General features: G+C 36.5%; 1 protein-coding gene across 1 annotated transcript in view; it reads right to left on the bottom strand.

Moving 5' to 3' along the window:
• Positions 1 to 10349, bottom strand: part of LOC149789644 (uncharacterized) — a 64143-nt gene extending 53794 nt beyond the window's left edge. The window contains exon 1 of the mRNA XM_089973080.1: positions 10278 to 10349. Coding sequence (XP_089829206.1) covers positions 10278 to 10326 — 49 coding nt within the window. The 5' untranslated portion in view covers positions 10327 to 10349. The remainder of the gene's footprint in view (positions 1 to 10277) is intronic.
• Between the last annotated feature and the right edge of the window lie 7367 nt (positions 10350 to 17716).

Genomic DNA, 17716 nt, shown 5'->3' with positions numbered 1-17716 from the left:
TCAGCTGCAGAAGTGTCTTTTAATACCACTTCAGTATACTGAATTGATCAGCGTTGTTGGAAACATCTTTAGCAAACATCCGCCTTTACAAGTTCACCTTCTACTTCAATAAAAGCCTCATTGGGCAGGAAATATCTACTTGTATCATGAACTTGAAGTTCGATACGCACTCGTTGGTTTGGTTGTCGCGCGTCATAAGAATAAAATTGATACTCACGCACTGAGTCATCTCGTTCGACCGGCACATCTATGTCAAATGCTGTGTCGGATATGCGTTTGAACATTTTATACAATTGCCTATTTTTCAAATGGTGATTATCGTCGTCGCACACGAAGTCCACTTCCTGCTATCAAATTCGCTGTTATATTTCTTTGTGCGGCATCAGATTCCTGATCTATCAAAGCTGCTAGCTTCTGATTTGCAGCTTGATTTATCACCTTACTGACATCCGCGAGCATAATTTCGGTGCTCGGTAATTTCACCGATAGTGATTTTCGTCTTATTAATCGCGCTAGTCTTTCTTTGATTGCCGAGTGTGCCTTACCAGCAGCACTAACAATTGCGCCAGGGGCTTTTTCACCAACAACATTACTGGCTTTCATCGATAATTGTTTTGCAAGAGGACCAACTTTTGGCGCTAAACCCACAAGTAAGCCCTGAACCACGTTGCCGAGTCCGTCTCCGTAGGTTGCTCTATAGATTGGTAATCGTGAATTTACTGCTCTGACCTGCATGGGCGTATAGTGTCTGTTATATATGACCATGTTATGTTATTTGCTACTGTTTAATCGCTGTAATCATCAACGAATTCATCAACGAGTTCTCGGTAGATACTAGCATCCATGACACCGCCTTGAAATAATCGCCGACAGATATCAGCGGCTTCATTAATCATTTCGGATGAGTTATTCCCAGCTCGCTTTCATCCTATGAGAACTTCTAACCGCGAAACGTCATTGAAAACACTGGTCAACAGTGAAATCATTACTGACTTGAAAAGGCCCTAATCTGTAGTATTTTGGTGTGCCGAACACGAATATAACCGTGAAAAATTTGTATTGGCTCTCGTTTTGAAGATATTCATATACCTCATTTTCTATGTTTCACTGTGTAAATTTCTCCAGTAGGACTGCAGCAACATCCGGAATAATGATGTAACATTGCATAATACTATCATGCTCACATCATCCACAGTTGATTGCATCATTTTCTGATGCAATGCAATACTAATGCCATGCGGCTGCTGAAGTAAGTTGACGTCAGCAGTGTACTATACATGTGTAGGCCTATTATACTAATGCCAGGCGGCTGCTGAAGCTGACGTAAGCAGTGTACTATATAAAGCCCAATCAGATAGGTTCAGCATTTAAAATATTTTAGACGTTGTGCGAGACAGTTCAAGCTACTGTTACATAAAACTTATTATTTTATCCATTTACGTACAATAAAGAACAGTAATGCCTCGAAAGTGTGTTAATACCGCGGACAATTTTTGCTATATTTGTGGGGAAGTGACATTTGCCAACCAGAAGAAAAGTATCAATTCTCAAGTGAAGAAGGCATATCATCTTTACTTCGGATGCAAGGTTGGTGACCAAGACAAGCCTTGGGCTCCGCATATATGCTGTGCTACATGTACAACACAGCTTTCACAGTGGTTGAATTGCAAAAGGTCATCAATGCCGTTTGCAGTCCCAATGGTGTGGAGAGAGCCAAGCAACCACCTAAATGACTGTTACTTCTGCTTGGTTCCTCCTATTTCCGGCGGAATAACGAAGCGAAAGAAGTCGAGAATAGTCTACCCAAACATTCCGTCTGCATTGAGACCAGTTCCACATGGTGAGGGACTTCCTATTCCAGAACCTCCAGCAGAATATTCTCTTGATTCATCTGACGAAGACAAAGGTGAGTCGACCTGTTCTTCTCCTGGTCCATCAGCATGCAGTGATCCAGATTTTCACTGTGATGCATCATCAACCCCACACAGAATAACACAGGAAGAACTAAATGACCTGATTCGTGATTTGGACTTATCAAAGAACAAGGCAGAATTGCTAGGATCAAGACTCCAACAATGGAATCTTCTAGAAGAAGATGTCACAATTACTGCATATCGAAAGCGCCACCAGCAATTGGAGCCTTTCTTCAGAAAGGAAAGTAATCTGATATTCTGTTCCGATATTGAGGGCCTCATGAATGCTTTAAAAATCACTCATGACCCACAAGAATGGAGACTATTTGTGGACTCTTCGAAACTGAGTCTCAAGGCTGTGCTTTTGCACAATGGAAACATTCTTCCATCTATTCCAGTAGCGTATGCTGTCCACATGAAAGAGACATACGATAACTTAAGGCAGCTACTGAATTCCATTGAGTATAACAAGTACAGCTGGCACCTCTGTGGTGATTTGAAGGTAGTTGCCCTTTTAATGGGACTGCAGCAAGGATATACAAAATACATGTGTTTCTTATGCGAGTGGGATAGCCGAGCAAGGGAAATGCACTACATGAGGAAGGAATGGACTCACAGGCAGAATGTAGCCATTGGAGAGAAGAATATCCAACACCCAGCTCTGGTTGAGGCTCAGAAAATCTTGCTACCACCCCTTCACATCAAACTAGGTTTGATGAAGAACTTCGTGAAAGCCATTGACCGGACTTTGCCAGCATTCCGATACCTGCATGAAAAATTCCCTCGACTCAGCGAAGCAAAGATTAAAGAGGGAGTTTTTGTGGGTCCTCAGATTCGAGAGCTTTTCAAAGATGACCGGTTCAACGACTTGCTGGAAGGTGACGCGAAACAAGCATGGAATGCTTTTCGCCTAGTTTCTACAAACTTCCTCGGAAATGTTAGGGCAGAAAACTATAAGGAACTAGTAGAAGACATGTTGATGAAGTATAAGAAACTTTGCTGCAATATGTCTCTAAAGATTCACTTCCTTCATTCCCATTTGGATTTCTTTCCTAGCAACTGTGGTATTGTTAGTGATGAACACGGCGAACGTTTTCATCAAGATATCGCAACAATGGAACAAAGATACCAGGGAAAATGGTCCACTACAATGCTGGCTGACTACTGCTGGACACTCCTCAGAGATGCTCCCGAACAGCTGTACAAGAGACAGGCGAAGAAATCTAAGATGTAGTCAATGACTTGATTTTTTATAGGTAGGCTATTACAGTTGACCTTTTACTATTGGAATGCATTTCGTTATGTAAACATTAATTTCTTGCAGATTACAAAAAAACTAGAGCCAATTTTGCAATTTGACTGTCATATTCGTGTTCAGCACATAAAAATTGATAAGAATTGACTAATTTTATTTCAGTAACATGACTTTTGTAAAAATTTGTTGTCCAGTGAAATATTATCAGGGCAGGGAATAAAATCACTCCCCAAACCTTTGCCGGATGTTTTTTTTATGCTAGCCGTCTGTGTTGTTATCGGTGTTGTTTTTAATGTTTTAACGGCGTTGACAGATCTGCGGTCACAACAGGGCTTGCAACGACCCTTGCTTCAATATCTTTCTTAAATTGTTCAAACTCATTTTCGTATTTTGCCGTGACCCGCTGAATACCTTTATGTGGAGTAAACACCAACCGTTGCCATTGGTCATACTTCAACGATGGCGAACCCGACGCCAGGTAGAGTTCATGATCATGAAATTCACCTACAAGATCAACGGCGTTATCGTAATTTTTCATCTTAATATTTTTTCCACATCCTCGCTGATTTTTGGTTTACTAGGTTTGTATTCCGGCGGAGCTTGGGCTCCAGGTTGCGTTTCTGACGCATCTACAAAAACCTCTCCGGGCGGTCAACTTCCTTGATAGCAGTGGCAGCCCTAGCAGCTTACTACAGCGGTTCGTTCAGCTGCAGCTGCTAGCCGTCTTGTCGCAACATTTTGTTGTTGTGCAGTACGCGATAATGATGTGGTAACAGGCTTAAACAATAGTTCAGTTGATTCTGTAAAACCTTCCTTAGCTTCTTGTTGTAATTGTAAATTTTTTTGAACTCATTTTTTTACAGGGATATATTTCTTGAGTGCTTCTTCTCACTCTCTGGCTAGTCTAGCTGTGTATGATTCCGAATGAACCATATTTTGATATATCACTTTTATAATTCATAGCAGCAGTTATGGCGACGAAAACGAATTGGTTCATTTTTATAATAGAAGCGCCATTAATGGGTTTTTCAACCAAATACCACATTTGGACTAACTCAGGAGGACCTCGCAAAGAGGTTTATCTCTCCGAGAATTCCTCTTGAAACGTAGTCGACGTTATTTCCAGCTGAAAAGCCCTCCTTGTGGAGTCTTTATATGGACATTGGAACCTTCTAAAATTTGTATGGTTCTCCCTCCCTTGCCGCTTCACTGATTAGCAGAGGGTTAAACTGTAGATTGCAAGATTAGTAATATGGTGGATCTTTTCGAAAATACGCACACAGTCGTGGCTTTAATAGATGTATGGCTGTGTTTTCTGGTGGATGAACATGTATCACATAGACAAATTAGGCAAGTAATTCCTGTTTTTCATTCATTATCCTTTCCGTGGTTCTGACAAAATACTTGTTTTACTTCATGGCAGCACGTCATGTGAGCTAACGGTAACTTCGTTACAGACATGGTGGGGGGGGGGTAATAAATATATCTTCACCTGTATGTTTGCGGACACCTAATTAAAGAATTTGATATGTATTCGGACGACAAAAAATGAAATTATTTGTTGCAGTCCGAAAACATACGGTAAATACGGATAGTTTTCTGTACCTTTCAGGGAGAAAATGTCTTATCCTACCCGGTAATGTAGTAAGATTACCTTATTCCCAGGTAACAGTACTACAATGACTTTGTGATCTCCAAACCCATGTAGTAAGATTACCATATTCCCAGGTAATCCTCTGGATTGGATGGGATTGGTTAACGAATTCTTAAAATTGCTGCACCAGTAATAACAAAGTCACTTAAGTTTATGATATGTGTTATATCATAAACTTAAGTATAATGAGTGGTAATTGTGTAGAACCGCTGAAATGTGCAAAGGTTACACCTATCTTTAAGAAAGGATAAAAGTAGGATCCAGGATATTACAGACGAATATCAATTCTGCCTGTATTGTCAAAATTATTTGAAAAGCATGTAGCCATTTAGGTCCATATTTTTTTAAAACATACTCTCTATTTCATAAAGCGCAATCTGAATTTAGAAACTACCACTCGTGCCAAACAGATCTTACCAAATTAATTGATCTTTGACTGAAGAAAATGGATAATGGACATATGACTGGGATTGTTTTTCTTTACTTCAAGAAAGCCTTTGATCTTGTTGATCATGAAATTCTGCTGCAAAAGTTGTACTGTAGGCATTGGCAATATTAGCTCTCAAACTCGCACTATTCATTCAGAGGTCCCTCAAGGCTCAGTTTTGGACCCTCTCCTCTTCCTTATCTATATCAATGATCTACCATTAAATAATGAATCCACAATTACATATTTGTTTGCAGATGATGCAACCTTGTATACATCTAGTTCTGATGCTGAAGTTATCCAAATCAGATTAAACTCAGTCTAAAACTGGGCACAACAAAATAGGATTTTAATTAATGAAGGTAAAACAAAATGTATCATTTTGGGGACATCACAAAAGCTACACAAGGCAGGGAAACCAGAACTATCTCTTGCAATAAATAATCATCCATTAGAAAATGGCAAACATGAAAGCTTGCAGGTGTCACCGTAGATAATAATTTATTATGGAATGACATATTGATAAGCTTTTTAAACACTGTCATCCAAACTTGCCCTACTCAGCAGAATCAAGAAATATTTACCTATGGAAACTCAAAATCTATACTACAGTGCATATATTCTTCCAACAATAGATTATTGTTCAAATGTATTGGGAAACTGTGCTAAATCTGAGCTTGACAGGATTTATAAACTTCAGAAACGAGCAGCACGTATAATTTTAGATGCATCTATTGATCATCCCTCAAATGCATTATTTACAGAACTCAGATGGTTCACAATATATGACAGGATAGATTTTCACAAGACAGTTCTTTTATATAAATGTCTACATGGAACAGCACCAGAGTATTTTCAGGACTTATTCAGGCCTTTTTTCAACACAATGCCAGTTGAGATCAATATCACATGGAAACCTAGCACCAAAACCAAGAACAGAGCAATTTAAAAAGAGCTTCCAATACTCTGGTACAGTTCTGTGGAACAAGCTTCCACTACATGTAAAATCTGCTGAAAATATTAGAGTATTTAAGACGAGATATCATGAGCATGTATGTGCTTGTAATAGATAATGGAATTTAGTATTTTAATACTAAAAATGTTAAAATAAACAGTAATTATTAATATGTTCATATAATGTGCATTGTTATACTCTCCTTAAGAGGGCTTCGAGGGAGAATAGTCCTTGACTAATGAGTCACCCTCTATAAATAAAGCATTATTATTATTATTAACAGTACTACAATGACTGATCTCCAAAGCCATGTAGTAAGATTACCCTATTCCCAGGTAACAGAATACAATGGCTTTGATATCCCCAGACCTGATATAGTAATTTATAACTATGTTGCCTCAAATACATATAGTAGCATCATCTTATAGTTTTCCAGGCTGGAGTGGGACAGTGATTTTGTCTTCTCAAAAACCTGATGTAGTAATATTGCTACAATGATGAAGTTTAATAATATGCATTAATAATGTTTGTTAATACAGTAAACTTAATAGTATCATGTGGTAAAAATAAAATATCTGCTTCAGACTTGCCAAACCTGATGGGTCTGTCTCAGTAAGACAGTTGATGTTTTTCTGTAAGGTTGACCAGTTATCAGTAAGGTGTAACAAAATATCAATAAATGCTATTGTAAAGCTGGAAAACGTAACTAACCGTTTGACGCATCGACGTTAAACATTATGTTCAACTTAAAAGTTTGTAAAGTAGGCGTGGACTTTATTTACCACTAGTACAGTTGTACAAACTCTAGTTCCAACCCCTATGCAGCTCAAGGGTTTGTTGCTATCTCTCAACTTGACATGATTCTTGGGAATTCTTTTCCATTTCACATGACGATGGCAATCATATCTCCCGCCACGAGACATACTCAGATTGACAGCTTTATTCACAAGAATCTGAATTCTCCTTTTTATTCTTCTTTGTTGATTAGCAACACTTTTCTAGAAGCTTTTTGTTCCCTTAAACATGCATCGCTTTCTGGACGACATTTTTAAGAATTCTATAATGAACATTTTGATCATGCAGACGTTTCACGTGAACAAATAGGTGCAGTTTAAAGCGTCTGGGTGCTTTTGTAAAGTTAGCCTGGTTTCCTGTATAATTTTACTAATTCTATGATGAAATCCGGATCCCAAAAAACACCAATGAAATAATTATCCGGACGTTTCGGCAACGATAATGTTTTACAGTTTTTGCTAGTATGCCGTAAGTCCGTATTTGAAGGGTGATTTTTGTAAGACTTATGGCAAAATCGTAAGAGTTGGCAGGTCTGCTGCTTGATGAACTTCATTAGAAGTGCTGACATCAAAATGTGCATGCAGAATTTTTTTAGGTAGTGGTAGATAAATTTGCCATATTGCCTGTTGTGCTAACCATTTTGCAGCAATATAACGTGTAACATTTGCTGCATCAGTGAGTTAGCTAATTGCTGCTCTACCTTTCCAATATCCTCTTGGGCTATAATAAATCGATTCCATTATTTCAATACTCGGTTAATTAATTACCTGCTCCGAATAATAATTTACCTTTCATCGCAGATCTTACCAGCCAATTAGCTAATGATTCTCTGAAAGATTGATTTTTTATGGAACTTAATGCATGAATCAACTTCACATCTGCAATATGTCTTTGTTGCAGATCGTTACTTTTATAAGCTCCATCATGAATATGATATGTTTTATCAATCGCGTTTCCTGGATATTCACCAGGTCTTGGTTGATCTCGTTTGTCAAGTTGGATATCAAGTCAGGTACCAGAACCACAATAATTATATCCAGGAAGATTTTTTCTCCTGGGTAATTAGCCCATAGAGTTCCTTGTAATTTTCCTAATGAAGCAGCGATATCACCATCGATTTTCCTTGACTTGTCAAGGGAGATAAATTTATATTTATTTGTACCACATTTAACACATTTACCTGTAAGTGCACGCTTTTTATTTTTTGTTATTATTATTGTTAATCCACTTGTTGGGGTGGATGCTCTACATAGAACACAATATAGATCCATATTATTTATTATATTTATACAACATGGATGTAATTGATTTCTCAGCGACACGAATTTAGTAGCTCCGTCAGTTGATGATAAGAGATGTCACGATGTACTTAAAGATTTTAATGAAAATGCAAAATTGTTAAATGAAGATGGTGATGACATTATTAATTTTATAACCGATATTGATGAATCACCATCCATAGACGACCTTGATAGCTTTATGAATAATTTAGTTGTGTATGATGATGTTATGCTTGACAAACAAACCAATCCAGCAAGAATGTTATCCCGTGGAAGGCATAAAAATACAAATATTATCTATGTTACTCAACGATACACACAAATACCTAAAGTGATCAGAGATAACTGTAATATTTTAGTTGTGTTTAATGGAGCTGATACACATACTCTGCAAAATATTCATCAGACTTTGTGTAGTGGGGATATGGACATGAATCAGTTCAAAAATTTCTTTTCGAAAGCACAATCTGCTCCGCACATATTTATAACAATAAAGTAATATGATCCCAGAACAAAATATCATATGGGACCTGATAAAATATTTGGTTGATATAAAAATGATTTAATTATAGGAGCAGAGAGGGTGCGACCTCAATGAAACGTCTGGTGGGTAAACAGAAACGTGCATACAAATATAGAAAAACTAACGACAAAAAATAAAGTAACAAAATAAACTAACCCAAGTCTTGTTATTTCATACTGTTGCTATGTACAGTATGCCACATCCCTAACCAAGTCTTGTTATTTCATGTTGTTGCTATGTACAGTATGACACTTCCCTAACCAAGTCTTGTTATTTCATGTCTGGTGTTACATTAGATTAGTCACCTCCCTAACTGGTACAACTATTATGATGTGTATATAATGATAATGGAGTAGGGTAATGGGCATAATGTAAAATTCAGAATGACAATTTATCAAGGAAGAATCCTGTCATCATTTATTGCCAAGTCACACACACACTTGCAAACATTATTATCATACAGGTCAGAGACTTTTTTAATTCATACTCTATGGAGATTATGGCACTCATTGCCTTTCCTGTATGCACAACCTATATCCCCCTCAACAATCCACACATCACTAAAATATGATTCTACGAAGTCTCTTTCACATGAATTCATGTGTAGCAGACATACATATCGACCTGGTAATTAATTCCCATCTAAGTACTGTCACTACAAATACCTATGACAGAAATCAAGATATATAGAGGTTATTATCTTTATATGAAGAAATAATATCATACAATTTAGAGAGTTTTATATACAACAAACTGAGTGGAATGTGTTATCCTTAGATCCAACAGAATAATACTTGATAACATGAAATGAATGTCTAAATATCATGTAGGATATAGAATTTTCAAAGTTCTCAAAGTGGATCTCTTCATGTTTGAAAATGCACTATTAAACATTCTACTATAGGATCCAGGTATTGTACAATTTTCTCTCTCTCTCTCTCTCTCTCTCTCTCTCTCTCTCTCTCTCTCTCTCTCAGTACATGTGTTTTATACAAACTAGAATACCAAATACTGAAATGATGGATGTCAACATTTTTACAAATTGCTATATTCTCAGTTAAAATTTTTTATGATGGTCATTTGCAACAAACAATATTTGTGTACAGCAGAATGTCATTTTGTTTGTTGTTGCAGTAGGGTTTAAGGACATTTTTCAGCACAAGATATGCTATACATAATGGCCAGTATAAATGGTGGAGGAAAAACCCGGGAAAGAACCACCGACTCATGAGAAGGTATTGGCTAGCTTTCTCACATACCCACATTGGCCGAACCTGAGACTCTAACCCACGCCGACAGAGGTGAGATGGCAATGATCCATAATGGTGAGTGCTTTAGACCACATGGCCACTCGGGGGCCCCACAGTATATCATAGAAATGTACCTAATATAAACAAACGTGTACAATTCATTGCACCCTAAATCCAGAGAGTCCTGCATGTGTGCCTTTAATAACGTTGTGTAGTTACCATTACCTTGTTTATCATCTTCAGATTCCCCAGGGACCAATCCAGATGGAGGCATTTCTGTCGCTACACTTGACTGCCCTTGATGTACCTAGACAAATGGAAGAAATTCTTCATAAACTATGGCAAAACTTAATGTACAAAAGAGCAATGGTCTGTGATACAATATTGGAGTCAGCATCAACAATTTCAATTTTGCTCATATAACTGACATGAGGCACAGGCATTTATGAAAAAACACAACAGAGCATTACTATACTATAATTGAAAAAATCATTATATGGCATTTACCGCTGCATATTTCAAGACTGAATTAAATTAAACTGGCTCATTTGCAAATAAAAAATGATATAATTCTGTAGTTCCAAATCAGTTTTAAAGATTTGTTAAAGTTTGGTTTGTGATTTAGTGTCATGTCATAAATACTTTGAATAGTCAGGTTAGTTTTATATTTTTGCTTCATTGAAGACAAATTTTTAAAATGGAGTATTAAATGTTGCAAAATGTTCTGGTTTAAGGGTGTTTTAGAAATAAACTTGCAGAAGGTAAATAACAACATTTCAATGTCGAATCGGTTCTAGATGAATAGAATAATGACAGACCTTTATTCATGTTCACAGTGAGTAATACGCTTGTGAAAGTGCCCCAAATGGCTGACCTTTATTTGTGTTACAGTAAATATGATTTTCAAATGATTCATGTGTGAAAGTACCTCAAACACTTCGTGGTCCAGATCTGGCAAATGTCACCAAAGATACTAATATGTGCCAACAACTGTCTTCATCATGACCATCATAATCATACAAATTACTATTGTAGCGACACTAAATGAAAGGGACATAACTATCAATTGTGCTTGTAATTGTTTTCCCTAGATGTGTACTTTTAACCTACACATGGATCATCTCATGTTTTTTTCCCTATCGTGTGCAGCAATGACATAACCGAGTTTCAAAAGCATGGTATGAATGTTCAAGAGAAATCTATGAAGTTATATATCTGCTCCTTACACGAAGAATGGTGACAAATTCAATGTATCATTGGGAATTGCTTTTCCCTTTTATGACATTAATCACTTTAAAAATAAATATATTCATCAGGAAAACTCGGGTATAATGCATACTGGGTAGTTTCTGTTATCAGAACTATTAGTATAAATACAGAATCAGAAGCTGTCTCCATTAAGCAAAAGTGAGTTAAAGAACTACTGAATAAGTGGGGCTTTTTATTCCATAACATCGCATAAAATGTTATCACATTATTAATTTAAAAAAGATATTCATGAACAAATGTGCTTTTTTTCAACCCTATCTTGTAGTACGTACCTAGTAGGCAGCTGTCATATTGAAATACGTGTTCTCCAATTTAATGTTTATACCGTTATGCCTCTACGCGTCCTCAAATCAGCTGATTTCAGAGCCACACATTATTATTGTATGGTCATTATTCCCACTATGAAAACAAAGTCATATGGACAGCGTTCTTTTGCATACCAGGGCCCAGCAACGTGGAATGAATTGCCCACTGAACTTAGACACAAAGAAATAGTGATCACATTCAAGAGGGCTCTCAAAACTCGCTTATTTCTAATGGTTAGAGCATTCACCTCATCTACAAAATTTCATAATAATTAAATTTTGGAAACTCCTAATTTCTCATTACTAAAGTAGATGTACTCTTCATGTGCATTTCGAGTTTAGGAATTTGTACTTTAAACTATATATCTTAAGTATTAAATTATCTCAGATTATTAACTATTTACAAATAAGCCATTTTGTTGTATGAAATAGGAATTCATGAAACGTTAGAAACTGTAGAGATATATCTGATATGTTATTATACGTGACATCTAACAATACTCATTATTATTATTGTTATTATTATTATTATCATTATTATTATTATTATTATTATTATTATTATTATTATTATTATTATTATTATTATTATTATTTACCACTCCGGTAGCCTAGAGGTTAGAGCATCCACAGAGGATGCAAAAGGTCGTGGGTTTGAACCCCGGCCAAGTCATATCAAAGACTAATATAAAGACGGTAATAACAGCTGTCTTGATAGGTGCTCAGCATTAAGAGGTTATTGTTAGGACTATTCTGCCTGGTGCTGGGATAATGTGAGTGGTAGGGACATTATGCTACATGTCTACTGCATGATGTCCCAGTGCTAGACATTACTATAAACTGAAACACTTCAGACATCAAAGTGATATGACTGCAAAATTATTAAAGCTACATTAAAAATCCAGATCACACACACGTTATTATTATTAATTATTTACTTCTTTATTGCTATCATTGTTATGCTATGTATGATTAGTTTAATTGCTTGTCTGTTAGTTTTCAATTATTTATTCATTTACATGTTATTGTAATGTAACATTGTTTACTGGAGTTGACCTTGTCCAAAATTGAGTTCAGTTCTGTTTGACCGTAATGGCTTTGTTTTGAATTTCTTTTAAATTTAAGTAAACAACTAATAATAGCTTCATGATATTGTATGTGTGTGAGCTCATTGACCAAGTTATTATTCACATAAACAAGAAGGCATAAGCATGTTGATCAGGGCAAGGATTTGGAGATCCCCAAGTGTATTTAATAGGCATTGTGTTGTAAGTCAACAAAGATCATACTCGTAAGTTATTTTCCATTAGGTAATGGTTATTTGTAGAAAATGCTAATGTGACCCGAGGTCAAGCAGAAAACTTATTATATTGTGACTGAAAATTTTACTAGTTGTGCTTTAGCATCTCTCCCAGCAGAACTGATCCAAGCTGGGGTAGAAGCAATGCTTTGCACCCTCACAAACATCTGCAACAAGATCTGGCAAACAGGAGTATGGCCATCGCTGTGGACTCAGTCACTGATCATCACCCTGCCCAAGAAAGGCAACACATCACCCTGCCCAAGAAAGGCAACATGCACAACAGTATCAAAACCACACTCAGTCTTACAAGCCATCCATACAAAGTCATGTTGAGGATATTGCTGAACAGACTAAAGCCACAGGCTGAAATATCATTAGGATAGTGTGTGAGAAGTACCTCCAGCACCAGCAAGATCTGTATCACGTCTTTGTGGATTTCAAGAAGGCATTTGGCAGGGTAGCATTGTAGGCGACCATGAGAGTGTACAGCATCAATGCCAACCTCATCACAGTAATAGAGCACCTCCATGACAACGCCACCAGTGCAGGATGCTTCAACGGCAGTATAGAGGACTGGTTCAGAATGACAGTCGGAGTCAGACAAGGCTGTCTGCTCTCTACCACACTATTCAACATCTTCCTGGAGAGCATTATGGCTGATGCACTTGAAAAGCATAAAGGGACAGTCAGTATCAGAGGCAGAACAGTCATTAACTTACGTTTTGCCGACGACATTGATGGACTAGCAGGAAATGAGCAAGAATTAGCTAGCTTAGTAAAGAGCCTCGACAAAACCTCTGCAGCCTACGGCATAGAAATCAGTGCAGAGAAGATCAAAATGATGACTAGCAACAGCAAGGACATCAGCACTAACATAATAGTCCAAGGTACGAAGCTAAAACTAGTCCAAAGCTTATAGTATTTGGGGGCAAGTGTAACAGATGAAGGATTGAAGCCAGAAGTACTCTCCAGGATTGCACAGACAACAGCAGCACTGATAAAACTGAAGCCCATCTGGAACAACAAGAACATCACACTCAGTTCAAAGGTCGGACTGATGCACTCACTGGTGATCTCCATATGTCTGCGAATCATGGACCGTAACATCTGACTTAGAGGAAAGGATACAGGCCACAGAGATGAGATGTTTCCGAAAGACCATCGGCATCACATACAAAGACTGTGTCACCAATGAAGAAATGCGACAAAGGATCAGAGAAGCCACTGGGCCTCACGATGACCTCCTGATCACAGTGAAAAACATAAACTGCAGTGGTATGGGCATGTCTCACATTGATCAGGACTTGCCAAGACAATCCAGCAAGGCACTGTACAAGGAAGAAGAAAGAGAGAGGCAGGCAAAGACAGAGGTGGGAAGATAACGTTCGAGAGTGGACAGGCTTGACATTAAGTGACTCACTGAGAAGGACGTAAAATCAAGAGGAATGGAGGAAGCTGGTTGTTTGGTCTTGTGCGATGCCCGAACAGTCTAACAGACTATAGGACTGATGATGATGCTTTAACATCTAGCACTGTAAGTTATGTTATGTTGTGACAAGTGAGGGTTGAATTCTATTTTCTTCTAATTATTTAATTCAAGTGATTATTTTCACTGGAAATATAAAAGTGACCTGATAAAATCTGGGATAAAGGCATTCACTGGCATTTATGCTGAATTGAAACTTGGAATAATATTTCTGTGATTCAACAAGAGACTGTTGACACATTACTTTGATGACTATAACAGCCATCATCACCTTCCAATTTTGATATCATTGGGACTTGAACTGAGTTTCATTCAGGACTTTTATTACTAGGTCTTGTGTTTTTAATTCTTGGTTTATTGTTGGAATTAATTTTCAATACCATAAGTTCTTTTTTCTCATTTTTCACTTTGTATTCTGGGAAAATAAATTATTTGTTACATTTTACAAAGCTTATTGTTTTCACTCTTTTCTGTTACTTATTTTAAGAACATAGACTCGTAACAGAAAATTAGGGGCTCGTCCTTGGGATACAAACATTACTAAAATATTTCAGAAATATAAATTCCCCTAGTTTTTTGAATTTTCTAAATCCCAGGTATTATTTCACATTTTAGAAATCTTTATTGAAATCAGCAAACTTTTTACAATGTCATCAAAAGTGGAGATCTTTATTTGAAATCCCACTCAGCAGCAATTAGACTGTTTGGAAAAAGATGAATTGCTTCAACTCAACAGAAAGTATAATCTTTTTGAGGCAAAAGCTTCTTTAACGAAACAAGAAAAAAATATTTTGGTTCAATATTTGGTGGAAAAGTGCTTTGGTTTCGATCAGTAAGTATGTATCAGACTCTAACATAAAAGTAAAAGAATTAAAATAAAGATACAAAATGCAATTAGAGTTAAGAAAGCTTGAACTTCAGAATGACAAAAGTGCTCTGACAAAATTCTTGGATAAATACATTCACTGGAATGTATACTGAATTCAAACCTGGAATACTAGTTCTGTGATTCAGCAAGAGACTGTAGACATATCAGCACTTTACTGAATATAACAAACATCATCGCCTTCCAATTTTGATCTAATCAGGAATTGAACTCGTTGTCATTCAGGACTTTTATTACTGGGACTTGTGTTTTTAATTCTTGGATTTATTTTGCAATATCATAAGTTCATTTTTCTCGTTTTTCACTTTGTATCCTAGGGAAATAAATTATTTGTTAAATTTTACAAAGCTTGCTGTTTTCACTCTTTTATGTTACTTATTTTAAGTGCATATACTAGTAACAATTATTATTAGCTTGGAATTATATTTCTGTGTTTATGACTGAACTTGTAAATTTCAAACAGAATACTTCTTTTAATATCTTCATCACAAAATGAATGAGAAGTTACATATTGGTAGAATTAGTCTGAAAATCCTGAATAATTTTCAAGATCAGAGAGGTTATAATACAAAAACATATTACAACAGACTATACTGGAAGTAACACTGGAGTTTTGTTTAAAATTGCCATTCAGATGCAAAACAAGTGTCATTCAAAGGATTGCTGCTTTTCTGATCCAAAGTAATTTACAGGAAACCAAGATATCATTTGACAACCATACTGGATTTAAAATTGGCGCCATTTTTATTTAGAACCAACTAAATATCATAAGACATCTTTTAGTGTAAATCATTGTCATTGTTGCTTTCAATTAAGGAATGTGTGTGTGTGTAATTTGGATTTTTTACATAGCTTTAACAATTTGTCAGTCATTTCGCTATGATGTCTGCAGTGTGGCAATTTATAGTGATGTCTAGCACTGGAGCAACATGCCGCAGACATGTAGCATCATGTTCCACCTAGTCACATAATCCTGACTTCAGGCTGACCAGTCCTAACACTAATCTCTTAATGCGGAGTGCCAAGCGAGGCAGCTGTTAGTTGTTAGTACGATTTTTGTAAGTCTTTGGTATCACTCGGCCGGGGATCAAACCCACAACATGCCGCATCCGAGGCGGATACTCTAACCACTAGGCTACTGGAGCGGTCACAATTAAGGAAAAGAAAGATTTTGAAGATGGCTGTCCAGGCAGCCATATTGGAGGTCTCCTCTGTTTCACTTTCATTTAGAACCAAACATACATCATAAGAAGTCTTCAAGTGAAAATCCCAAGTTAATAATTTCCATCCATTCATGAAGAGTAGAAAGAAAATTTTCAAAATGGCCACCCAGCTATATTGGTCATCATTACTGACTAAATGGTGGTATTGTGTACATGTATGCAATGTCTTTTGGCATTTGCAATACAAATTACAATGCTTTTAACGCGGCTTTGAAGTCCTAAGTTTGTTTCAGTGACTTCAAACAATGTTTCATTCCATAATACTTGACTCCATTTCTTGGTTACAAGGTTTCAGTCATTACACAGACTTGGCTAAATAACTAAACCATGTCTAAATACAATTTTGTACATGTTTTATTGGCTAAAACATTATGCAAACTTCTCTGAAAGTATGATCTGATTAAGTATCATAACTTTGTTTACACTAGCAACTTAGCTATCAAAAATGCAGTATTTGCTTGACATAATGCAAAATGTCTTATGGTACATGTCATGTGGACTAGAACAGCACTGTGAAGTTGCATCTGTACCAGGTTAAAAAAACTCTTACTGTACTTTCACCCTGAAATTTAGCAATATTAAAATCACGTGATGACTTAATATGCCCAAACCGGCAGTTATCAGTATTTTTGAGCTGTTACAAAATTAGTTGCGTGTGTTAATGGGGTCCTCTTATTAACGGTAGGACTATCATAGATGTCTGTACACATTAAACATGGGTTAAATTACTTTTGTCAGTTACAGTTAGGATGTGCTTGCCGGTGTCAGTCACAATTACAATTTCATTTACTCAAAGTTATGATGGTTCAATTGCAATTACACCATACTGGTGATGTTCAATTACAATTAAATTATTTGTAATTGAACCAAATTCTGAATCCCAAAGTATACCAAGTAAAATCATATCCAGTTTTCTTATCTAAAACTTAGCTATATTGTTTATTCTATGTTAATTCCTATATTATTAGTCTAACACCTGGCAGTCAAGATAAATATGTATTTTTTCTCAATTTTTATAATTTGTTTGGATTTAAAAAAGAGATATTTAATTTTGCTTTTGTAATTGACATGTAATTCAGCAATTACACAATTCTAGACCTAAATTGCAATTATAGTTTAACAGTACGGTCAGCATTTAGGATGCTTACAGCAGTGTTACGGGGGTCGGGGGGTGCGTCGCTATGTGATGAGC

The sequence above is a fragment of the Sinohyriopsis cumingii genome, chromosome 10 (assembly GCF_028554795.1).
Source record: "Sinohyriopsis cumingii isolate HCF-2022 chromosome 10, ASM2855479v2, whole genome shotgun sequence".
NCBI classification, from domain to species: domain Eukaryota; kingdom Metazoa; phylum Mollusca; class Bivalvia; order Unionida; family Unionidae; genus Sinohyriopsis; species Sinohyriopsis cumingii.
This window is presented reverse-complemented; position numbering and strand designations above follow the sequence as displayed.